Source organism: Halyomorpha halys, unplaced genomic scaffold (genome assembly GCF_000696795.3).
Source record: "Halyomorpha halys isolate HHAL.00 unplaced genomic scaffold, Hhal_1.1 Scaffold1351.1, whole genome shotgun sequence".
Taxonomy (NCBI): domain Eukaryota; kingdom Metazoa; phylum Arthropoda; class Insecta; order Hemiptera; family Pentatomidae; genus Halyomorpha; species Halyomorpha halys.
Window position 1 is genome coordinate 28,828 of NW_027116421.1, and position 27,391 is coordinate 56,218.

At 28.4% G+C, this 27,391-nt stretch overlaps 1 protein-coding gene and 1 long non-coding RNA gene across 10 annotated transcripts in view; one reads left to right on the plus strand and one right to left on the minus strand.

Moving 5' to 3' along the window:
* The window catches only part of Nhe2 (Na[+]/H[+] hydrogen exchanger 2), a gene marked incomplete at its 5' end in the record, with an annotated part of 76,553 nt that overhangs the window by 1,477 nt on the left and 47,685 nt on the right, over window positions 1–27,391 (plus strand). For 6 of the 9 annotated variants that reach the window (XM_067053200.1, XM_067053203.1, XM_067053204.1 and 3 more), the window contains 10 exon segments: window positions 3,976–4,232; window positions 8,013–8,230; window positions 9,381–9,583; window positions 10,530–10,619; window positions 10,833–10,903; window positions 11,229–11,441; window positions 12,160–12,307; window positions 13,144–13,287; window positions 13,408–13,474; window positions 13,867–13,974. In XM_067053200.1, the coding sequence (XP_066909301.1) occupies window positions 3,976–4,232; window positions 8,013–8,230; window positions 9,381–9,583; window positions 10,530–10,619; window positions 10,833–10,903; window positions 11,229–11,441; window positions 12,160–12,307; window positions 13,144–13,287; window positions 13,408–13,474; window positions 13,867–13,974 (1,519 nt within the window). 9 annotated transcript variants of the gene reach the window in all.
* On the minus strand, window positions 20,076–27,385 carry LOC112210127 (uncharacterized). The gene is made up of 3 exons (XR_010845075.1): window positions 27,229–27,385; window positions 25,746–26,814; window positions 20,076–24,208 (listed from the first exon to the last, which is right to left on the minus strand). It is a non-coding gene; the product is annotated as an uncharacterized lncRNA (long non-coding RNA).

Genomic DNA, 27,391 nt, shown 5'->3' on the forward strand with positions numbered 1-27,391 from the left:
CCGATTTGGCCAGAACCAGATACCGTTCCTTCCATAATAAACTTCTCAACCACCCAAATCCACTTGTTTCTAACCTGGCTTCTCCTTCATTACCTTATAATCCCCCTAGGCGTATGAAAAGAAGATGGCCTCGAGATCTTCTTCTCTAGAAATGTTATTGGAGTTCTATCAGTGGGTAGATTCTCCACATATTTTTATCATGTTACTATGTCACCTACAGCCAATTTACTTGTTGTATAAATATGTATAGAGTCGTAAATATCAATAAATAAATTATTAAAAAAAAAAATAAAATGTTTATTCAAATACAGATTTACTTAACCTAATTGTAAAATTAAAAGAACAATCTTAACTAACAAAGGCCCTATTCTAACTTATCCTAATTATATCTATGTACTTATTACTAACTTATAATCTAACCTACAATTAAAATACATACAATTATTATCTATGTCCAAAGGTGAACCATAACGCGTACGTACTTGCGCTCAGCTGGTCGTGGCAGAGAGAGAGAGAAAGATCACTTCTCAATACACAGTTTTAAACTTAACTCAGCTCACAGAAAAACCAAACAATACACTAGCTTTACATCAATGTCCATTCATTAAAAAAACAACCGACCATATGATTTTTCTCTCCCTCTCTGCCCGATACCTCCCGCGCATGCGCTGCCATCACCAATTCTTCTGTCTCGTCTATTACATTATCTTAATTTTTTTTCTTTATTTATAACGTTATATATAGTAATGGGGTTTTTCAAAGACATCCCTTTTGTATGATTCTATAAACCCCCCCCCCCATAATGAATTGTTAAAATAAAATGTACCTCTTACATTAACTATTTAAGGCCCACCAGATCGGCATGGTATTAAATAAATAAAAATATTCAATTTACATTGTATATTACAATCTTATTATTTAATCTAAGACATAAAGTAATAGATACTAACAATATTAGTTGAGATATTGTAAGATCCTTGAGAATGGCCGGAATTGCCGAAACGTAGGAATTGTTAGAACATAACTAAAAATTGTAAACAGAGGGAGGCTATATGAATATATTTTTATTATAATTATCATTTTTTTTTTGTACAATAAAATGTATTATTCTCTTTGTTTTCTTTTGATTTTAGGACCATTTTTTAAATTAAATTAATATTCTGACCTAGCGTAAACCAAAAATATCTAATTATTATAAAGGATAATTACAACATCGCCTGCCAATTGCAACTGAATGGGTGGAGAGAATTGGGTTCAGCTTGATCATGACACGGTGGTATGACATATCACGGCATCTCTCTGTTCTGTGCTTCAAATCGTTTTCTAAAGAATCACATATTATCAGTTGTGATCTATAGGCTTGATATACACAATACAATTTATTAATCTTTAAAGTTATTAACATTTAATGTTAATAGAAACTAATCTTTCGCCTTTTTCATTGTATATAAAGTTATATTATATAATTTATATAGTTACATAAAGTTTAATAGTATTTATATCATTAAAAAAATAAAAAATGCAGACGGGAAAAGGGAGATGGAATTTATATAGCGTAATTTGGGGATGGAAAAAAAAAGAAGAAAGAAGTGATGTGTAAATACCCCATAAAATCAAACCTTTTTACCTTTTAAAAAAAGTGATAGCACCAACTAGAAGTAATAAATAATCTTATTCCTTATGTAAATATAAATTAAAAATAATGCGTGGGTGCCGACTATCACAACAGTTACAAGACAAACGGTCTAAGCTTCCAATTAATTACAGAAGACCCATTTACACGTCTATAATCGAACCTATTTGGGCTTAACGGAGTTGCGCTTTGGGGCTACACTAAACCATCTAATTCCGTTCGTATCTCATCCTTACAATCAAAATCCTTAATGCTCCTTACCTTGTCAACAATTAAGTCATCCATCAGGACCTTAATGTTCCATGTGCTGCCAATTCGGACTGAACCAGACATCAGTTCTTTTATTATGAACTCCTTAACCTACTTCTGAATGAAGTAATAATGAACCTATCCTAGCTTCTTCTTTAATAACTGGTAATCCTCCTGGGCGTCTAAAAAGAATATAGCACTGAGATCTTGGAGTTTCATCAATGGGTAGATTCTCCACAAGACTGTATCACGCTATTTTAAAATAACTCATTTCACATTTCCGATGTGTATTTTTTTTTATAATACAGTTGTAAATATAAATAAGTAAAATATTTAAAAAATATATAATTCTATATCACAAGAACGTATACTTTCCTATTTATCATTCTCAAAGATGATTAAGAGTAAATAAAATTGTTTAAATACAATTACGGAGAGTAGGTAGCTCACTGTTAAGGCATTGTGCTACTAACTCTAAGGATCCGGGTTCGAATCTGGTTGTCGCAGATAATTATTTTCTGTTTCACTGTAGCCGTAAGTCAGCCCTGTGGGTTCGGGAGCCCTCCGTACTGCGAATTGAGTATAAATCTGGCGGCCGAGGGTGATTCTGACCAAATCATCTCCTCCCACAACCGTTCATGAGTTGTAGCAGTGCAGATTTATTTTACAATTAATTAATCAACTTCAATTAAATAATCATAAATATTTTCTAAAATTAACAATAGGCAATGTTGATACTAATTCTTTTTAGTAGAGTGTGTCCCCAGTGGTACACAAAGCACGTTCGTGTAAAGCGCCATAAATCTCTAGCAATTCTCAGTCAGTCCTTTTCTCTTTCTCATATTCATGCACATCTGCATCCATGTACTAGGAGCTCAAGGTTTTTTTAGACGGAACCAGAATATGGAACTATATGGTATACGTGGAAGTTAAATTGAGAATAGCGTACCAGCAACTTTGTTAACTTTCTTGTGTAACGATAAAGAAAACTTAAAAATCAATAGATATTAAATCCGAACTCGTTTTATAATATGGAGTGAGAAAGCTAGTCTTCTCTAACCTAGGGACGTAACTATTACGAAAATAACATTTGGCAATAAAACTTCAAATTGGTTTCGAAAAGATGAATTAGCAAAATGGTTATACAATTTTTTTTTTTCGTTATTGGTATTTTTTTTGCATACTAAAAGTATAGAAAAATGTAACCATCTAAATTCCGATTTGTCGACCTGATCTTGATTTATTATTTCAACAATCATGAAAAAAAATCTAGTTCCGTATCAATTTACAGAAAGTTTCATCCTAAAAAAAATTATGCTATTGGTTTTATAAAATAAGAATAAATATGAAAATGTGGCCGGAAAACTTAAAAGCCTAAAATATTCCCTCATTTCTTACAAGAGGAGGCTATGCACGTGGGAATACCGATTTCAATGAAACTTTACTTGGTGATACTAGTTTGAAAAATAAAAGAAATGTGCCCGAGGGGCCCAATGAGCCCTAGAAGCCTATTTATTTAAGCCGCTTTATTATTTATTGGTATTTTTTATTTTTTCCGATGTCCCACGTTCACAAAATAAATTCAGACCTATTCACAATGTTAGCCAAATCCAACTCTTGGAAAGCTAAATTTCTGCACTTTCAAATCATATGAACATCTTTTAGATTGTATCATCTTTTTTAGAATAAAGAATAAAGAAAATTTTCTTAAACGTTTTATTTTATTTCTCCGGTCCTGATTTGTATACGAAGGTACAGTTTGTACTGTTTCGTGCTGTTTAGAAGGTCCTAAACCTCTCCTACGTTTCGTGAGGATTGGTGACATCATCCTGAAGTTTTTGGGATATAGAAAAAATCAAATGCCCCAGTAAGCCAAAAATTGTAAGCAAAAAAATTTTATTTTTTGAATTACTATGCAAATTCCTAAGCAGGAGTTTCACTTTTACACTTACGTTTTTCTACAATTTGCTTATTAGGACATCTTCTATACTTTGTTTTTAAACTTACAATTAATTAATTATATGTTAAAATGTAGTATTTAGTGTATTGTTAGTAATTACTGAGTTTTTATGAATCCTAACTGTTTGGTCTAGGTACTGTACCACATGTTCGAGGCCTATACGGAGATGGGCGCTTCCAACATCCTCTACACTGATATTCTTGCAGGCTTCCTCTCTTTCTTCGTGGTGGCCGTTGGAGGGACGGTCATCGGGGTGATCTGGGGGTTCGCCACTGGGATGGTCACCCGCTACACGGACCAGGTGAGGGTCATCGAGCCCATCTTCATCTTCGTGATGGCCTACCTCGCCTATCTCAATGCCGAGATATTCCACATGTCTGGCATCATGGCGTGAGTAAATCCTAACTCATTTAAATCAACTCCTGAATTGTGTATATCGACCAGTTATATGTTTTAAGAATGATTTGCCATAGATTTTATTGTTATAATTACTTTACACAGGTACAAAACAAACATAATCAGTGATAATAATACGGTGGAAATGTATCTAGTTTCAAACTGCAGTCTGTTTTACGAGACGAGAGAAATAGAGTAAACAAAAACCCATGAACGACGGATTGGTCGGCATTTTTTCTTTACAGTTTTATTAGATACTGAAAATGTGGACCTTGATCCTTCAATGCCTATAAGATCCCAAGTAAATCTCTGTTAAAGTAGTTTACAAATTGGTTATATGTTAAATGTAGTGGAGCTCCTTGCGAATTTTCTGGGTGACTAGTTGAGATAATAAAACCTCTAATAGCTTCCTCACATATTTCCTCCACCTCACTTGTTCCTTGTTTCCTTTCCTTGTCTTCTTACCAATACTTTACTGTTATTTTCATTCATTAATTTATTCGAGTTTAAAAACGTCCAAAACAAAAACAGCATGAACTACGAGCAAATAACATATGTATCAAAACAACAGACAAAATAGTATGGAGCTAAGCTGATCTATTTCATGACGTCATTCTCCATTTATAGCAGACCTATTAACAGACTCTCAACCTTATCAAATGTTATATCGTTTTAAAATACTTAAAGAAGGCAATATTACTCCATTTAACATGTTAAATTAAAGATCATGAATCCTCTTAATAAAATTAATTGAATGAAGACTTAAATATGTTATTGAACTATTCGTAGTTTTTCGCCGAAGACAGTTACGATCAAGTTTTCCCAACTGGAAGGGACGATAATAAGCGAACTCTATCGGTGAAAGAGATAAGGAAAACAGAACAAGTAGTCAACATGGACTGATAACGGGAACTGAGTCTTGGTCTGTTGCCTTATAATACGCAATCGAGGTTCAAAAGATTTCAACTCCAACTTTACATCACATCTTGGAAGATTTAACGAAATCATTCCTCGGTGGATGAATAAACATGTTTCAAGTTTAATATTAAATAATATGTTTTCCCAGGTCATAATTAAAATAAACTTAATGGACTTCTTATCTATACGAGTAACAATACCCAGCTTGTTAGAACCATTCCTTTGATCAAGTATCCTCATTAAAATGCATCTTCTGCCAACTTAAATAAAAAAAGTAGTTATCTCGTTACAGTAATAAACTTCCCCTATTTCCAAGAGCCTCCCATTATCCTGAACTCGCTAGTGAACCGTTTTCGACCTGTGTGGGTAAGGTTTTTTTCAGTATCTTGAGAGACTCCAACAGTTCCAAATAAAAATATTCCATGGCGAAAAGGTAAATAATTTTAACTAATGTATAATAAGGTGTTAATAGTTGACTTAGATGTGAGCATATGATCGGGGGTGCGGTAATTAAAGATACACAAATAAACAAAACTTCTTTATTTGGGCCGACGTTTCGACCTGAATTTCAGCCCTTCATTAAGCCTGAAAAAAAAATGAGATAACAACCATAATTTAGAGAATAAGCAAACTTGGAAATACGCGTAACATTAAATTAAGTAAATAATAGGTGATTGATACTAATAAATAGAAGAGAAGATAAAATATAATATTATAGAGGTAAGAATGATAAAAAGATTAAAAAGCAGAACGTGTTCAAGTAAATATAGAAATAAACATAATGGAAGATGCGGAAGAAAATGTAAATGATGAGTTATGGAATTAACATAATATATGTAAATAATGTCAAAAAGTATGAAAAAATATTTAAATCAACATAATGAAAGAAAACTATATATATGATACAATGGACAAGATAGAAAATAGAAAAACTAATTTAACTTATGTACTAAATACTACTGTTACACTCTTTACTGTGCTTTATGGACGAGAAACTTGGCCAATTAGGTTAAGTCAGCAGAAAAACGTCTAAAAGTATTTGAAAATAAAGTACTACTTATTATTAGAGACTGGATTTTTGTGTAGTAAAGCATCGGGAAAATAAACCCACAGTGTATTTTAATGTAATACTTGTTGAAATTATTGATTGCTATTTGCAAAATTCATCATTTAAGCTCTGATAGCCTGTTTAAATGAAGATAAGACCTTACTTGTATTAAAGACCATTAACTTCTGCATTCACATACCGAACTCAATCAAAATTGTTAGGAGTCGTTTTAGATAAAATCGAAAAAAGGTGTGAAATCGATTCTATAAAGTGGTACTTCCGATATGATCAATAAAGTTCCTGTCACATCTCAGACATTTATCTTATTTAAATATGTTATTTCAGTTTGGTAAGCCTTTTCATTTTTGAGCTAAGGCTGCTCACAGACAGACATACTGACCATTTTGCGAGACTTTGTTATTTGTAGTCAAGGAACCTCAAAACGTGTATTTCCATGGAAAACTCAAATTCGAAATTTTTCACGATCGCAATACTTTCCCTAAGTATATATACCACATATAAATTAGTAAAAAATGAAGCTCTATTTAAGACACTGAGTATGCGAATGTTATTATTTTTTAAAAATATACTGTATATATATGCTTTAAAATTTAATTGTATTGCTGTGACTTGTAATTTACTAAAACAAAGGGATTTTGGTTTGCCTTTACCTCCCTGAGATCTTCCTAAACTAAAAGTCCAGTTTGCCTTGTGCCTACTGGGACTGTAGGACTATGAGGCATCAGATGTAGAACATAAAGATTCTTTAATGGTAAAGGCAGCAAGCACCTGGTGTCCATAGAAAAAAAAATTACTTATTTTATATTATTTTAATATGATAAAGTTTTAAAATAGGTAATGTTGTCCTTACCTATACTGAAACGATTGTATTCATCATCACAAGCCACTAATAACTGCTTTATTCTAATAGTTATATAGCCCTATTTTAAAGAACATATGTTATTATTAATATCAATAGCCCCAATTTCTAAAACACAAGCTTTATAAACTTAATACAAAATAGATCCTGATAATCTCTGTTTTCAGTCTATTTCAAATGCCATTTTAGTGACTAATACCTGACTATTATTTTTCAATTCAAACCAAAACAATTTTTTTAAAAATAAATAATTCAAATTTTATCCATTATAGTCTCAAAACCTTTTATTTCTCTAATAAGTCCGATGTTTCGGCCAATCCGGCCATCTTCAGGGACAATCTACTTAATACAACTTTGAAACTATATAATTTAAAAAACTCTAACTTCATGCAGGCTATTCTGCCCAGGTCAAACACATCAACATATCACAAACTGTTGTGATAAAAGTTTAAGGAATAGTGTCGGCTGATAAATGATTTTGAATTTGTTATAAGTGATATTTGACTAATTAGAAATTGATGTGTTTAACCTGGGCAGAATAGCCTGCATGAAGTTAAGAGTTTTTTAAATTATATAGTTTCAAAGTTAAGTAGATTGTCCCTGAAGATGGCCGGACTATAATGGATAAAATTTGAACTATTTATTTTTAAAAAATTACCAGTCTCAAGAAAATATTAAGATTATAAATAAAAGTTTTTTAATTTATCTAGGTATTGGTGAAAGAAATTGAAAATAAAGCCTTAGATTAGAAATCAAATGATTATATTTTACAGACCTCCATTAATTTTTTTGGAAGGAAGACTTCAAAAAAATTATGTTTTTTATTTTCATTTATTCATTTGTTCATTCCACCTCTACCCCTAAGGGTTATTGGTGGATCAAATTTTATTATTAAAATATACTTGTAAAATATGCTTTTTCTTTGCAGAATAACTTTTTGCGGTATAACAATGAAGAACTATGTGGAAGCTAACATCTCCCATAAGTCACACACAACAATTAAGTACACTATGAAGATGCTGAGCAGTTCATCGGAGACAATCATCTTCATGTTTCTTGGAGTGGCAACGGTGAGCGACTCCCATGATTGGAACACATGGTTTGTCGTGCTTACTATCTTCTTCTGCTCTACCTTCAGGGCTATTGGTGAGTTCATCAGGAAAACATAATCTTTTTTTTTTTTTTGAGAATTTAACTAAAAAATTTAAAGTGTCAACAGAATTATTTAAAATTTTCTTAGTTCGAGATATTTTATTTCAATGACTCCCAAAAATTATTTACTTAAAAAATGAAAAATTTAATATTCTGAGAAAGAAACAACATATTAAAATATTTCTAAAGTTTGTTCACTAATAAGATATAAGTTTTTTCTTAAGTATTCTCTGGAAATGATTCAATGAGACCAAATTTTACTGACAGGCAAAATAATGGTCAATTATAGATATATTTCTATTCAAATATTTGAACAAGTAATATTGAAAGAGGTAAAACAGCTTTTTCATACCTTTTATTGTAACATTTTTAACAACAAAAATATTTCACATATCATTGTTTGGATATGTTTGATTGACAGATATTTTCTGAGGACAGACATTTCTGAACATTATTTTAAACCAAATCATTAGAAATCATTTAATACATTGGTTTGACAATAAAAATATTTCACTCGATAAACTAAATAACTGGTCTAGAAGAAAAAACTGTTTCATCTCTCATTACTAATATTGGTCCAATAAAGATCTATGTAGGCAATTAATTATCATTACAACCATCATTTAGAATGTTTGGTGTACAGCTTTCAAGTTATTATAAAATGTAAAAAAAAATTAAAATAAAATGTTCAATAGGCTGTATTTTGGCTAACAATTGTGAGAATTAAATCATTTGTTTTTGTTTGCCTGAAACCAGGAATTCATCATTAATACTGGTCCGATATCGGTGATTTTTTCTTATTCTCCAGAAAGAGACAAAAAATTGGTATTAATAACCATAATATTGGTTTATAATAACAATGAAAAAAGTATACTTTTTGAGCTACCCACCAAATACGTTTAATTTTGTTCATAACTTTTTTTCTAACAGAGAAATCAGGGATTTCAGTAGCTTTAAACCTTTCCATGGCAGCAGGGAATATTTTGAAAAAAAAAAACAGCATGTAAACTGATCCAGTAATTCAAAAGTTTATTGTAGATAAAGATTCGTATGATTGAGGTGGTCACTTATCACAAATGACACTTTTTTTACTAATCAATTTAATTAATGAATTCATTTTATGTTTGGATTTATTGTATTGCAGGTGTGATCATTTTGACGGCAGTGGTGAACAAGTTCCGACTGTACAAACTGAACAAAGTGGATAAGTTTGTCATGTCCTATGGAGGACTTCGGGGTGCAGTTGCCTTTGCCCTTGTTCTGCTGATAGACCCGAGAATTGTCCGCCTGCAGCCCATGTTTGTCACCACCACCATAGCAGTAATCTATTTCACTGTATTCTTTCAGGTCAGTCTATTTAAAAAATATTTATTCTAATGGCAAAAAGTTACAAACAATTTAGTCACATTTAGTAATTACTATATAATTACTGAAAAATAATACTATTGTCTATATTTAGACCTACAACATGCTAAAACATATTCTAGATTGCTCTTTGAAATATTTCAATGCCTCCATAATTTAACCTTAGCAGTGTCTACCATAATATAGATACTGTTCCTGATTTTAAAGAAACCAACATCTACCAACCATTACATCATTTCTATAAAATTCCTTTCTCTTCAGTCATCTTCATGTCTTTCAACACCCATTTTTGAGTTAATTGTTTGAAATATGAATCAAAACAAGTAAATGACAAATTTATCCAAAGTTTTGGCAGAAGTAGAGAGAAATACAGAAGATTTTTGACCATCAATTAGAAACTGACATGTTTTAAAAATGAAATAAATTAAGAGCCCAGATTTTGTTTAGGTAATAAAAATTATATTAAAATTAAATATATTGTTTCTTAAAACTTACTAAATTACTTATTGGTTTTAGAAATTACAAAAAAAAAGTCATCAATTGCCTGAATGCAAGGATAAAATGTTGTTTTATTCAAACCAGCCTACAAAACAGTTATTCACCTTTTGCAATAAGTTTCATTTTAACAGTTTTATCAACACTTTTTTTTTTAAATTGCAAAATAGCTGGCTTTAGTTTAAAATATTTCCTAAAATAAATAACTTTTAAATAAACGTTGTTGAATCTAAAAATACTTTTAGTTGACTAAGTAATATTTTAAAAAATTTACAGCGAACTCAATCAAAAAAAGTATAATTTTAATATTGAGTTTTATTAATTGTGTTCATATATTAAAAATATATATATTTTAAAAAAATTTTACAACATAGCATTACAAAAATTATCATAACCTTTTGAAAAGATTTACATATATATTATTTTATTTAAGGGAATAACAATCAAACCTCTAGTAAAAATCCTCAATGTTAAGCGAGGTGAAAAGAGAAAGCCAACTATGAATGAAAGAATACATGAAAAAGTAAGTAAACCATTACATTTAATAATTTAATCACTTAATAAGTTTAGTAATAATAACAAAAAAAAAAAGAAATAGGGTTATGTTAAAAATTAGAAAATGACGTAATTTTCTAGTTGATATGCAATGTAATTCTAAAAAAGAAGTTTACATAGCATTCCTTTACTTAATTGAAATTATCTTCTTCCATATTTATTGTATTTATTTCTATTTCAGTTTATGGATCATGTAATGACGGGTATTGAAGACATCTTAGGTCATCATGGCAACCATCATCTTAGGGATAAGTAAGATAGTTGTCTGCTTATAAACAGTTTTTTATTATTTATTAATTAACGAATTATCATGCATATATTAGATACCTGGATATTCATTTAATTTTTAATAAACTCATGAATACTCAACATAAATCTATTCAAACACAAGAATATTTAACAGCTCTGGCTTAAAATTTGTAAATTGTAAAATGTAAAGCAATGATAAAATAGTTGTGAATTATTGTCAGTGCATCTTAATTTAATTCATATACCTTTCTTCATCTAAAATCAACTAATAAATGAAATTTGTTTGTGTTGCCATTTATCCTATTCTTAATATGAATTTCTTCACTAGGTTCAAGAGATTCGACAATAAATTTATAAGGCCTTACTTATTGAGGAATCATCAAGGAGCAGAGCCCAAGATATTGGAAACATATTCTAAATTAGCCATGAGAGATGCTATAGACTATATGAGAAGAAATGCTTCTACTATAGGAAATATATCTGGAACAGAAAGCATGTCTGCTATCTTCAGAAACTACACTACAGGAAATCTCAATGGCAGGTAACTTACTAAAAGATTTTTAAGGTCTATTACTATAATTATTAATAACTAATGATTTGTTGAACTAAACTAATGGATTCACTAATGCGTGGTAATTTTATATATAAATAAAATAACATTCATTTATATGTTTATAAGTGAAATTACTTTATGTTCAACTGTTTTTTTTTGGTTTTTTTTTTTTTTATAAATGTTATTGAATTAAAATTGGTAAACACTACTGCAGAGAAAAACTAATTTAGAAAAAGTTAAAGTTTTATTGCATGCCAAATACTAAACAATTAAAAAATCTTTTTAGAAAATAAATGAGTAAATCTTAAATAATTTTCTTTTATTAATCAATATAAGTCTTGCTAACAGGACAAATAAACTATTTATATTTACTGGTTGGTGCCATTATTTATACACCACAGATTCGTTACCAGGACTTTTAATATTTTTCCTAAAAGTACTAAAGTCAAGAACATCCTTACTTGAGGATAACTGAGCAACCTTTTAAGCAAACTAGAGATACAGAGTAGAAAAAGAAATATTCTGAAACAAATTGACTCCAAAGAATAACCTTAGAATTAGTGTATTATTGATGTCTATTGTGTTTGTGTGTGCATGACATAATAAGTTGTAGTAAATTTTATCATAAATATTTAGAGCATTTTCTTATAAATAGTCTACAATTTCAGGACAAAATGAATTTAACTTTATCATTAATGTCTATTAGATCTTCCTCTTTCAGTTACTCACAACTGGATACAAGTACTTGGAACATCGATCTACAAGAACTGGAGTACAATCCTTCCAGAAAAGACCTAACTGATGCCAAGATACACCACCTCCTTGCAGAAGAATTGGTGCAGCCCTATAGAAGGGTATAGATATTTTAATTTCAAATAATTGAATTTTAATACTATATCATAATATCATGCAATCTTAGATATATCTTCTATCTGTTTTGTTTATTTGAAGTCTAATGCAAAAAATCTAACATGTTTTGTCTTGTTCATTTTTCTTCTTATAGAGAAGAGTTATGAAAGTTTCTTGTGCTGTTTCCTTTCTATTTTCAAGCCAATTTAGATAAGTAAAACTAAATTTTGCAATTAAGTACAGGAACATCAAGTTAGACCAATGAAGATTCATTAAAAATAATGTCTGTACTGATAAGTATAAAGGATTTAAGTCCAAAAAAATGTTGATGTTGAGTTAAGTATATAGTCAGACTCAGAAACAAATTCTCTACCAATTGGTATAAAGTGTTTAAGTTGAATATTAAATTATATATTATGATAATATCCTGGTTAAAACTGCATTAATAATATCCTGCGCAAAAACAGATAAGTTTTTATACAGAATTTTTTGAAATTTATTTTTTGTCTTCTGAAAAATCAAGAATATTGACTTAAATCCTTTATACCTATCATTACAGATATGTTGATAGGGACTACTTTTAAATCTAAGTTATAAAATATCTAAATTTTTTTTTATTTTTGGAATATATTTCAGAATAATTTAATCTTGTAAAAAAATAATAATATCATCTACATATTTTTATAGTACATTTTTTCTTCAATTAGAAATGCAATTTATTGTTTCATTCTATAATAGAAGTTATAATTAAGTATATTAATTAGTAATAAATTTGTAATTGTCTATTTTTTTTAAATATCTAATTTACTAACTTGTAAATTTATTTCTGTTTAAATGAAAGCAGCACAGGCGATTAAGCTATTCAAGGCATGCCGTCAACGATAGAGACCTTTCAACGCAAGTTAACTACAGAATGCATATGAACATAAGGAGGTTGGTTGGGGATCAAAGGAGGCATCATCACAAGCGAAGTAAACGTTTAAAAGTGAGCACAAACAAACAGATTGATTTTTTTTTTTCATTATTTTGAATAATTATTACTTATTATTATTTTTAATACTTCCTTCATTTATTATTAGTTTCTAAGAAAATTTTATGATTCCAGGATGGAAAAAATCATGTGAGCTTCCCTGGAATACAGCAAAATGGATCAGCAAAGCAGTTTAGTCATGGTGATGTATTTAACTTAATTTGATGTAATTTTAAGCAATTTCAATGTAAATTACTTCTGCTGATATACATAAGAATAATATTCTAAACAAGATATTGTTTTTTTTATCTCTTTTTCAGAGGCTATTAAATACTCAACTTAATTTATCAATATTAAGGACATAAAAATTATTCTATTTAATTAGGAGCAAAGCATTGTATTGTATGTTAATATATATTTATTGATTAGTTAAATTTATTATCATTATCCATTGATCAGAACTGAAATTAATTATTCATCCATTATTCTTAATTATGTTAATTTAGAAATCATTTGTTCCAACACAGAAATACGATAATATGAAGTAAATATAAAAAAATTTATAGTAATGCTGGGATTTTTTTTTGTTTTTAGATTACCTTGAAGAAGTAATACAAGAAGCAGAAAACGAGGATGAAAAAAGGAAAAGAAATGGAAGAGATGACTGGGAGAGTGGAATAACATTCACTGCACATCCATCGCGTAAGTACTGTAATTTTCACTGTGATCTTAAATTCTATATTTTGTAAATATCACATAGTCAGTGCCAATAAACTTGAATATTTTTATCACAAAGAAATATTGATTGTTTAAATAAGGCAATGCCTATAACTTAGAGAAACTACTGTATTCATCACATTTTTTTTTTTTTTAACAAAAAATAATAGTAATAAATAAACTTCATAATGTTTATATAATCAATCATCATTACTGTTTTAACTCGATTGAAACTTTATTAGTTGAATCTAAAATCATCAATTATTTAATACTCTTCTTAAAACATACAAAGATTTACTCCCCTTTTAATAAAATAGTAATGATACCTAAGCAGATTAGTAATCAAAACAAAAGCAATGCCTAATGCTGGCAACATAGATTTAAACTTTCTTAGGAACTGCATACATTGAGATAAAATTATGAAAGAACATTTAAAAATGTCATGTAATAGAGGTTACTTTATGGCTGTAAATTCATATTCAAGTTTATTTCAAATTACATTTAAAAAAATTGTATACTCAGTTACTAATAGGGGCTGGCATAAGATAACTTCTTTATTTTCTCTTCCAACAGTATTTTCTTTTAGATGAAAAGAGTTGTATTAAAAATGGAATAAATATAATGCAACAAAACTATTTCTACAAAAATGAAAGGGGTGGTGGCTTATGATCAAGTAATGTCTTATTACTTATAACTCAATGAAAGGGGCGGTGGCTTATGATCAAGTAATGTCTTATTACTTATAACTCAATGAAAGAGGCAGTGCCTTATGATCAAGTAATGTATTATTACTTATAACTCAATGAAAGGAGCCGTAGCTTATGATCCAATAATGTCTTATTACTTATAACTCAATGAAAGAGGCAGTAGCTTATGATCAAGTAATGTCTTATTACTTATAACTCAAAATTTAATGAGATTCCAAAATTAAATCAATACTTTATCTTTTAAGATTTTCTTTCATTAATATTTGATATATTTTATTTAAAAGTGATAATTTTAATAATAATAATTTATCAGAATCCTTAATATAGCAAGCATTTGGAGAGGATAGCCATGTCCAGATATTTTCTTATATAACAAGGAATTAATTTTATAATTCTATCAGTATAACAGCCAGATTGAAGTTAAAACTAAATTCAGGTCCTTTTTCTGCTGTTTAAAAGAGCAATCATTTGTAAGTTTTACATTTAAGCTAGATTAGAATAATGAGACATTTATCGCTTTAAACTTGCTCAAATTAAAAATTGAACCCTCAAAATTGAAATCAGCTGTATAGGTATTACATATTACTTTTGCTAGGATATGATTGTGAAATTCTAAATGTAAAGCCTAATGTCTCTAAAATATTTGTGCAGAACTAACCAATCTATGTTTTACAAAGTCATGATTCACCATCAGGGCAGAAAAAAACAAGATCACTCATATGCAGGAAAACTTTTTTTTTTTTCTGTCCTGAATTGATAAAAAATTTACTGGTTACTTGTTTACCAATATTTTAGAGACAACAGACATTGTATTTATAATCTTTGAATTTATCCTAACAATTATTTTTGTCTCATTTTAGTCTTGCTTCGTTTGTATTAAACTATTTCTTAATTAATCTTAATAAGAAATATAATCCAATTATTGGAAATATGCAAAATCATTAAGAACATGTAATTACTATGTTTGTAAAAGCAAATTTTCTTTGAACAGATTAGAACAGGCAATGCCTTTGTATTCATTAATTTAGTACATTCCTGTTGATTGGAAATAATAAATTGGAACTGACTATTACTGCCAATTTAAAGATCCACAAAACCGCGTCCTAACATGTTTTTATTCCGAGAGGACGTCTGTACTGGTAAAATCTATTCAATTTACATTTTTAATTTTTTCTTTAATAACAAGTATAATTTCTTGGTTTTATAATATATTTTTAAAAAACTAAAATTTATATTGAAGAGTTGTTCTTCTGTTGCATGGTTTTGTGTGTTCTCTCTGACCACTTGGACAGATTAATGCATATTTGGTGAATGTTATGAACATACTAAGAATCAGTTTGAATACCTTTGATAAAAACATAAGCGTCTGTCCAAAGGTTGTTTAAATTGATACATTAATAATATTTGTAAATGATCTATTATCTGGTTCAAATTTATTTATTTATCTTGTTCATAATTGCTCGAGCTTACTTTGAATGTCTATTTATTCTACTTACTGTTATTCTACAATTAGTCATATCTTTTATAAACTTCATATTTCATTTATCAGCATGGTTCATCAATATATTCTTATCTAAAATATATTAAAAAATATCTGGAATATTCATAGTCCAGGTGCGATCAAATTAAACTCAAATAGTAATATTTTGTACTATTTGAGTTTAATTTGACCGCACCCAGACTATAAATATTCCATTTATTAATACACACGGGCAATCAGCAATCTTCCATTAAAAAATATCATATTTACAATTTAATTGAAAATCTTTAGGTATAGTATTTGTGCAAAATTAAACTTTTTTTCCTTCCTAGTTCTTTAGAAATTTCTGAATTTTTTTTTATCATTTGCACCCACAATTAACCAAGTAATGTAATAATATTGTACATACACAAAGTTTATCAACATTGCTATTATAAGTCATTATGAAAATGGATTGTAAAAATTTGCATGTTCTCTGGGCTGCCACCTAAATTCAAGTAAATAAAAAAAGAAACTTATACTATTTACAGGCATATATTTTTTTAATGAAAAAAATATATATTGGAACCTAGATAATGATTTTTTTCTAAATAGAAAATAATAGTTTATGGTTCTCCGAGAACAGGTGTTTCTGGGTAACAGGAATTTCCGGTAACACTATTTTCGTGACTATTTGCTGGTGTGGAATAGATAAATTTTTTTTTTTTTTTTTTTCCGAACCCTCTAAAACAGAAATAAAATGTGAGTTAGTAGTGCATTACTGTGTAGAAAGAAAAAAGTAATTCGTGTTGTGTCTTACCTTTTACTACCTTTGGTATTTAAAGGTTACCTGTTATATTTAATTTTACATATGAGCTATCCGTTCAGCAGCTGTTTGAGTCCGGAGGTGAGGGGCCTCCTCGTGTTATATCGCATATAATATAGGAAATAAAAATAAAAATAAAGATAAATAAAAATAAAAATACAAATAATAAAGACAATAGATAATGGTGAAATGATAAGAGAAACAGTCTGAAATCAAAAGAAGTGTGAGGGAGAGGGTTGGGGTGCATCAGAAGATGGAGCTATGAGGTGATGTTAATAGGGTTTTTGGGACCTTTCCTGCCCTGCCACCGCGCAGGAAGGGGAGATGGGGTGATAGACTGGAATACTGGATTGAAGGAAGCAGGGAGACTGTCGAAGAATTTAATGTGTCTCCGTGTGATGTGCTGTTGTACAGTTTCTAACTGTAGTTCGTTATGAATGTGTGCCATGTTACGTCTTTCAAGAGATGTCCCTCGACATATCTTCTGTAGTGTGCTGTTTTGGTATTGTAGTGATTTCAGGGCTGCTGGGTAAAGATAGTGTAGTAGTGGAATAGATAAAATATGTGGTTGATTCAATTTCAAGTTCCGTGGTCCACTGACTTCTATGGGATGCAATAGACAAATATACGCTCTATATTTTTATTTATCCGGGATTATCGTTATAGACAGTTAAACAAAAAATGCCAGATTATAAAAATAAGAAATAAAAAAATTAACTATAATAGGATTTATATATATACTTTTGAACATTCACAGCATATGGTGGTTAAACCTGTAATGTAACTCAATACTATTATGAATGGGATTGACCAAGTGTTAAATAAAATATTTTTTTTTTTATCTATGGATTTTTATTTCTTTGAGGATTAGATTTGTGTTTATAACACTTCATTGTGGAAAAATGTTTCTGATAAATTAATAAAACTAAGAAATGAGATTTTTTTACGTTTCTTACTTAAGCATGGTGGTGGTGATATTTTCTTATTTTATTTAATAAAATGCAATTACTTACTTCAATAATAAACAATATATAATAATACAGAAATAATACTCGATAATTTTTCATTGTACTTACAAAAAAATTAAATAAATGAAAGAAAGATGGTCTGGGTGTGGTCAAAGAAAAAGCTCAAATAGTAATTTAACTATTTTATATGAGCTAACACTTCGTCCCACTTTGCAGGGTTTCATCAGGGCTAAATAAGATGAAAAAACATCTAAAACATAGTAAGAAAGTATAACAAAAGATAAGAAAAGGTAACATGAAATAAAAGTAAACCAAGTTGTGGCAAAATATGATTGAAAATTAACAAAATAGGACAACTTTTTTTCTTGACTTTTATTTTTATTCTCTTTTTTCCATCTTTAAGGTGTGTGCTGTATTTTTATGTTTATTTTTTTCTACTTTTTTATTTGTTATTATTTCCTTTCTCATTAATTGTCTAATATGTTTTTGTAGTTCTTGTTTATTTGTACTTTTCATTGCACACAGTATTTTTATTTCCTTTATTTAACCTCGCCTTAGTTTACTTTTATTTTATGTTATTTATTCTTTTACTTTGTTACTTTATTTTAGTTTTTGTATATTTTTTAGACCTAATGAAGCCCTGCTAAGTGGGGCAAAACATTGGCTCACATTAAACAATTGAATTACTGTTTGAGTTTTTTCTTTGACCGCACCCGTCTTTCTTTTACATATTACACAGTCAATCAACGATCTTCCAATCAAATTAAATATTACATTCTGAAGTAAGTTAATAAAATTAAATAATAAATAGTTATTTAAAGGAAACAAAATTTTACTTCTGTCCATAATCCTATATTTTAGAGCATAAATCTATATTTTAGAACAATAATTTGAAAATACATACATAAAAAAAAAAATTCCCTAAAAATCTACATTGGCTACATACATACATTGGCTGCTATTAGATATAATATTTAAAAATATATAAAATAACAAAACTTTTAAACAATTTAATAAAAACTATTATTGTCAGTAGTTTTTATGGTAAATTTTCAATGTAATATCCTTTTTCTATAGATAAAATCTTTATTTAACCTGTAAAATAGACTTACAAATAGTCAACACTTAAGACAAGCCAACTGTCTAATCTTGATACTTTGACAAATATGAAAACAGTAAGTTGAACTATCAGATATTCCTGACAACTTAGGGCCCCATTGAAACAATATAAAATGAAGAATTAAGGTTAAATTAATAATTGAATAAATAACTAAATTTATTTGTTAAATAATTTTTAGTAAGAATAAAAACATAATAACCATTCAAGAGGTTGAACAAGGGTAATTGAAGAACATGCTGTGACAGGAAAATAACCCACTTCTTTCACTATAATAGATTAAGGTGTTATTTTCTTAGACACCATAAACTTGTCGGATGAATTGTAAATTCACAAATGACTGACTGTCTAGACTTCGTAAATATTACAAAGGGTAAATGTCAAGCTACCAAGATTGCACTGTAATTAATATTATAAAGGGTTTAAAATATTAAACATCAAACATTAAATTAGCATGCTGAGATAGGAAATGTACTTCTAAAACATCTTTTCTGTGAAAAGCCTTATGACAACTTTGGCATTGAAAAGCTGGAGGTTTTCCGCAATGGAATTTTATATGCCTCAAGAGATGATGGCGATGCTTATAAGAACGGTGACAGTTTGAGCAGCTGTGTCTTTCTTGCAGAATCCCTAAAGAAAAAATAAAATTGTTACATAATTTTCATCAAAGTAAATTAAAAATACTCTAATACTATCATAAATCATAAATACTCCATTTTGTAAATCTGTAGCATTGAGAGTCTGTTTCTATAATATTTAATAATTTAAACATAAAACATCAGATGTTCACCAAAATAACCTCAGAATAATTAATAACTAAGTAACCTCCATACAACATGAAATGTATTTCCTTATACTCAAGATACTAGTTGTACCTTTCGAATATCTCTCCCTTCCTCCTGCTGAGCACTATTAAAGTTTAAAATACATTCTAAAAAATATATATAAAGCTATTAGCATTCATATTTGAAACTTGCAGGAGTAAATATAATAAACAACTCTAAGAATATAGGATTGAAACATCTCTATTTATCTCAATACAGAAAAAATAAATAAATTAAATAGATTCTTATTAAAAATACAAAAAAAAAATTACTAATGATTTCACATGAAAATTCATTTTTGGTTACACAAATATAAACATACAGTTTATTATATTTTAAAATTTTCATGTATATTGAAAATGTGAAGAGCTACCGATTGTTTACGACTAAACCCTTTTGAACAGTAAGGGCATAGAAAAGAAGGGGGCTTTCCGCATTCATATCTTAGATGTCTGTTAAGATGTTTTTTATATTTGTATTTACGCTGACACGAATTACAAAAATGGCCTTCTTGTTGTGATTCTGAAAAAAAATAAAAGAACATTAGTTTTACTAATTTTTGCTCTTATAAGAAACAAAACGAATCATTTAATTCCTTTAATTTTTTAAAGGAATTAAATAACAGCCTTGGATTAATGCTATAACAATAATGTACAACTAATACAAATTTCATTCATTCTGTACCCAATATTCAAAAGATATATACAACAAGCCTTTATTATACAGAATGAATACATTATCTCAATACTTTTTTATAAAATAAAGTAATACATGTAATAATAATAAAAATGAAAAGTGATTTTCACAATATTTATTCTATCAAGGCATTAGATTAAAAGAGATATAGTTTAAATAACTTCTATTATTAGAGAGAGATATTTTGATATCATGTAAATTCACAATCATGTTAATATACTTCCTTTTATCATTAAACTCTTATTTTAACCGCAACATGCTAACCAAGGAGGAAGTGTCAAGATTCATTCTTCGGGACTGCCAAAAAATGAATGTTACTGTCCCATGTGGGAATCGAACCCACTATGTTCCGAACCGAGCTCACTGGGACCTGCGCCCAATCCACATGGCCGTCAATGTCCCTATCCGAATAGATAAATAAATAAGTAATGAATCAGTCTAAACCTCACGTTAGAAGAAAGGGAGAGAGTAATCTGATATTGCTGGTCACCAATATTGTGTCAAATGACATAAATCTTACCCTTCAAAGGTGCATTGGTCACATTTTTTTTAATGCTATAATTTGAAATACTTGGCTGATTGATAAAGAGAATTCTTACATTACTATTCATATCTTACCTCTTCCTAGAATAGAAAACACCTGTTCACTAAGTTATATTGTCATCTATAGACAAAATTATTAAAAGTTTTCTTTTGTAAAATGCTGGAAAAATTAAAATTCAAAAATAATAATTTGTGCAACTGTATTATTTATTAACTTCAGCAACATGATAAAACAATATAATTTTATCTATTATTATATGCCAGTATATTCACTAATCTCAGAGGTGTGTTCTGACCATTTCTTCATTTTTATTTGGCTTAATGGAAAATCTGCAATGAACGTCAAATTATAGCCAGGGAGTAGAACAGGGTGGCATAACCCAACTCTCCTTCAAAGCAAAAGTGAAGCCATAAGGCCATGCCCACAGAGGCTAAGTTTACGTTGAGGTTTATAGGAATGTCCGCCATTGCAATCTAAACTCAAACAGAAGGCAGCCAGTGATTGGCTCTTACTCTTCCCCTACTCTTGTGTCACGCCACTGGACCATCATAAATTCCACCTTTTTGGCTTCACTTTTCCTGTCGCCTTAATCCCTCCTTTATGCTCCTTCCTCCAAGATGGTGAACAAATGAAAAATACACAATAGAATGTTTAATTATTACCTCTTTTCTCCCCCAAACCACCATTCTCAAGAAAATCATGTTTTATATTCACTCTTTTATTTAAATAGTAATACTGGTTAGAGAAATTCTCTCTTAAGGAAATTTATTATCAATTGTATTGATTAACTTTCCTTTTTATTTTTACTACTAGCTTGATTTTGTTGACAAAATTAGTAAATAATTTTTCATAAACTAATTCTATAAGAGATAAAGGAAAATAAGGGAAAAAATGGGCTATGTCTATATAATTTGTCAACAACATTATTATAAAGCTTTATTGATACAAACTAATAATATCAACAAGGCGATGATCAGGAGCTGTTGAAATGAAACACAATTAATTGAATGATTCATTTTGTCCTTTCATCATATTTTAGACCAGCGGTTTCCAAACAGCACCCTTTTTGGGCTAAAAAAATTTCACCATAATTATCCTTAGAGTGACTGAGTATGTATGAAAGTAAGAAACAGTCCAATTAAATTCTAGAATGCACTATATATTCACAATTTAATTTAAAATGTTTTCCTTTTTTTTTTTTAAATATTTTAAGCAACGTGGCACTCACTTGAGGCACCCCAGTTCATCACCAGGGAACCACTGTTCTAAATATCCGCGGTGAACCGTGCTGAGCATAGTGTAATGTGCTCATATTGTATTTAGAATGGGAAATGACAATTTTAATTGTAATATTAATCAAAAGTATTCTATACATAATATCAATCAATATACAGGAATATTTTAATTTATTTATATAAGACAGTTTGTGAACTGTTATCTTCATTAAATCATTACGAAGGTTAGGTGTAGTAGAATGTAAGAATTTTTGGATGGTATCGATTTTGATTATTTCAGGACTGACCATGGGAAATCCTCTGGCTTCCCATCTTTCTAACATTTTCCTTAATGATTTTCTTGATTCCATTATCCCACTCCTTCCTGTTGACATAATTCTTATTAAAAAATATGTAGATGGCCTCCTCCTCGTCCTAAATTACGGTACAATCTCTGATATTTTATACGCCTTAATTTTACTGTAGAACTTGAAAATAATCACTCCCTTCCTTTCCTTGACCTCTTCATCATAAGAAACCCAGACAACACCACATCCACTGACTGGTACACTAAACCAACTTAATCTGACAGACTTTTAAACTACCACTCCCAGCACCCTTACTATCAAAAAATTAATGTAGCCAAAACCTTATTCACCGTTGCATTTCCCTCTTGATTCCCATTTCCATGTAACTTAGATAACAAATACTCTTTTAACTAATAACTTCCCCTCCCTTCAGATAACATCAAAAAATTCTTACATTCTGCTATACCTAACCTTCCTATTGCTTTCAGATCTCATAACAAACTATCGAGAATCTTCATTTCATCATTTTATTGACGATAACTACATTATTTTTGAAATTTTTTCCTCATCTCTTGAAAATTTCTAAATATTAAAATATTAAATTTACATAATAAACTTTACATATATTTTAAATAATCAGCAAGCAAATATAATCACAAATCATATCTTCTACTTTGCTGTAATCAAATATAGTCATGAAATAGGTATAAAAAATGTCTCTGGCTCACTATTTAATCCATATCATAATTAATTAAAATTTTAAAGGGAATATAAATAAGTATTTTTTGCTTTCATTATCACAGAATTTGGAGATGTGAAGTTAAACCTTATTCCTCTTCCTCTATTATGGTCATACATTTTTATAATATGTAACAAATTGAGCTATAAAAATAAGCTTCGATTTATAACACAATAACTATTAATAAATATTGATACATTATATATATTTATTATATAACATTATTCTCCTGATAAAAGATAAATTTCAAAAAGTAAAATTTGTAGGTTGATTAATTACATCATAAAAGTTATATAACTGGAATATAAATTTGAGTTTTTTTAACACTATACCCAACGATGCCCTGAAGCAGTTGTAATGTATTGAAGGTTGTGAAGAATTATGAATTTATTCATTGTGATGAAATGAATCAAAACTTTGTTTGATCAAAAATTATGTTCACCTTAAAATCCTTTAAAGAAAATATAAAATATATAATGATATATCTTGCCAAGTGTTGAATTTTAATATAAAAATTAATTTAATACATAAAGATGTAACTTTAAAAAATACTCACATAATATAAATTAAATATTTAGAGAAACAAATTTTATTTTTGCTGAGCCCAGTATAAAAAATTAAACCTATATATTGCCAAAATAATTTAAGTGCTTATTATTAATGTGTATTTTAAGCATACAGTTTTGAGTAAAACTCTTATGACAGTGCTGGCATTTGAATGCGGGAGGTTTTCCACACTCGTACTTCACATGTCTGTAAAGATTTTGTCTATGAGCATAATTTCGCTGGCAAGCAGAGCAAGTGTATCTTCTTCTCTCTGAATGATAAAAATAAAAGAGAAATTAGAAATTACTACTATAACAAATTATTTTTATTCTTTATAAATTATTTATCTTTCTATCATATATTATTTAATTTATATATTTTTTTAATATATCATTATATATTCATAATCTTATTAATTGACATATCCTATTCACTTTTTAGCTATACAATACTTTTTTAAATATACCTCTACATAATAAATAAAGCATGTAAACAAAACTTTAGAAAAGGAATTTAAATTTATCATAGAAAAAAATTTCACTTTATGCAAAAACATTTCGCAATGGCCACCTTTATTTAGCAAAAATAACCTTGATATAACAAATTGTCTATTTATTTAAGTTCTTACCAAACGCAATAAATTATGTTCATAATTGTAATACATTTTAAGTATTGTCTAGAAGTGTTGGCTGACGACGGAAATGAATTGCATTAAGCATTGAGGTAACAAAGCATATTTCTTAAATTTATATAAATATTTGTAAATGTAATTTAAGTTTGCAATTAATGTACAATGATTTACAATAAACAGTAAATACCATTTTTTGTTTTCTAAAATAAGACTGTGTAAATACTATGAATTACATTGTGTTTATACCACACATATAAATCATTTTAACGAGGTTGAATTCCATATAATTTGTTTTATAGAGGTTATTAAGTGAGTGAAAGACTATAACAAATTCTTATCTCGGTACAACAAATGGGAAATTTTTTTTAAACACCTTGAGATGCGTTTTACCGAGGTTCAAATATATAACATTATCATTAAAATATATTGATACATAAGCTCATATATTGTTACGTATTTTTATTCTAAAATATCTTAAATATTATGAAAATATATAATCCTGATTAGGAAAGCGTGAATGAATCAAAATTGAAACATTGACAAATAATAACAAAAGCAAAATTAGACCTAGAGGTAGGAAACAGGATTAATAAGGTTTAAGTCTACATTTGTCATGCATGACATTTTGTGATAATGAAAGGTAGAATATTTATTGATATTCCTTATCAAGTTGTTTATTTTAATAAGTGATCAAATATAAAGTACATTTGGATTAAATAGATAATGTATTTAGGAAAATTACAAATTTTCAATTATTTTTTCTAAAAGAGAGAACCTTTAATTGTATATTTTGTAAAGCTAGTGGATATGTACTTAGCACCACTGTGAAATAAGCCATTGAAGGACACCAAATTAGAAGGTGCAAAAGAGTAAATTGCGATTATATTTACTTGCATATAGTTTAAAATATGTGCAAAGTTTATAATATCAATTTAATGATTTAATATTTAAAATTTCCAGAAGATGAGAGAAAACTTCAAAACGTTACAATAACATGATAATTAACATTAATAATATCTAAAACATAGCAAATATCATCAATAAATATTATAAATATAATATTCTAAAACAAACTTACATAAACGAAAGTAAAAATTCAAAGGAACAAAATTTATTTTCTCCAATCCCAATTGGAGAAATTAAACCTATATATTAGCACAATAATTGGAGTGCTTACTGATAATGTGTACTTTAAGCGCATGGTTTTGAGTGAAACCCTTATTACAGTATTGGCATTTAAATGAGGGAGGTTTTCCACACTCATATTTTACATGCCTGTTAAGATTTTGTCTATTGGAATAAGATCGCTGGCAAGCGGAGCAAGTATACCTTCTTCTTTCTGAAGGACAAAAAGAAAAAAAAATTAGAAGTGACTCAAAAAATTTAATTTGAATCATATCAAATACATATATTTGTTTAGTATTAAAACAGTTAATATTTTTTATAAACAAGTAAAATAATACAATAACATAAAATAAAAAACTCTTGAGTATTTCCATACAAAGTTTTGATTAGAACTTAAAAGCTAATTAATTCCTATATTCCTATCACAGTCAAAATTATAAATATAAATATTAATTGAAACACAAATAAGATTTTATTGTGTATTTTAATGATTGTAAGTCATCATGTAATTATTGATACGTAAATGTAAATGCAATGTTCAATCTGGAAAATATGCCAGTTTATAATAATAGGATATTCAAGTAACTTGTGCTAACATCTTAAATGTGCTAAAGTAAATTTATTCGTTTTCTTTAACAAGTTTTGTGAATTTGTATACTTGATCGATTTCATTTCAATTAAAACAAAAAAAAATTAATTTTAAATTAAAATAAATATGCTGCTGCACTGGAACTGTAAATAAAATTAATAAATACCTAAAATAATAACTTCACAATAACCTTCTTTGCAAGTTTATCACTTTAACATACTAGCACAGATTGTGTGAACACCCCTAATATAAAAAAAAACAATTATTCAATCTTTTAAACTTACAAAATATGTTCACAAATTTAAAAAACATGACGCATAAGAATAAAACAATAAAGAAATTCATTTATTGTGGAGAACACCATGTTTACAAAAAATATGGACAGTCATATGTTCTTTTCGGACAAATCCCTTGTTGCAATATTGGCAGATGAATGAAGGTGATTTACCACATTCATATTTCATATGCCTGTTAAGATTTTGTTTATTGGAATAAGATCGCTGGCAAGCAGAGCAAGTATACCTTCTTCTCTCTGAAGGACAAAAAAAAAAGAAACAAAAATTAGATAAGAATTAAAAAAAAAATTACAAATAATTGCTGTATTAGTTTTTTATACACATACTTATTTAATTCTAGTAAGTTAATCATTTTTAAAAATGGGAAAAATAATTTATAAAGGTAAAAGAAAATATTCCTTATTTCCATAGCGTTTTAATTAGAACTTAAAAGTCAATGAATTATTTATATTCCCATCTTGGTCTTATATAATAATAATTTATATTATTATAAATACTAACATAATTCAGATTATAAAGATTTTATTTCGTACAATAATAGTTGTAACAGTCATTTTGTAATAATTGATACATAAAAACAATGGTTGATGTGGAAAATACACCAATTAATAATAATATTTAAAAAAAAAAATTCAATCTATTAAACTTACAGAATATGTTCACAAAATTTCAAAGAATACACCATGAGAATAAGACAACCAAGTAATTCATTTATTGTTTGTGACATGTTTATTATATACATGGAGTTTCAAATATTCTTTTCGAAGAAATCCCTTGTTGCAATATGGGCAAATGAATGTCGGTGATTTACCA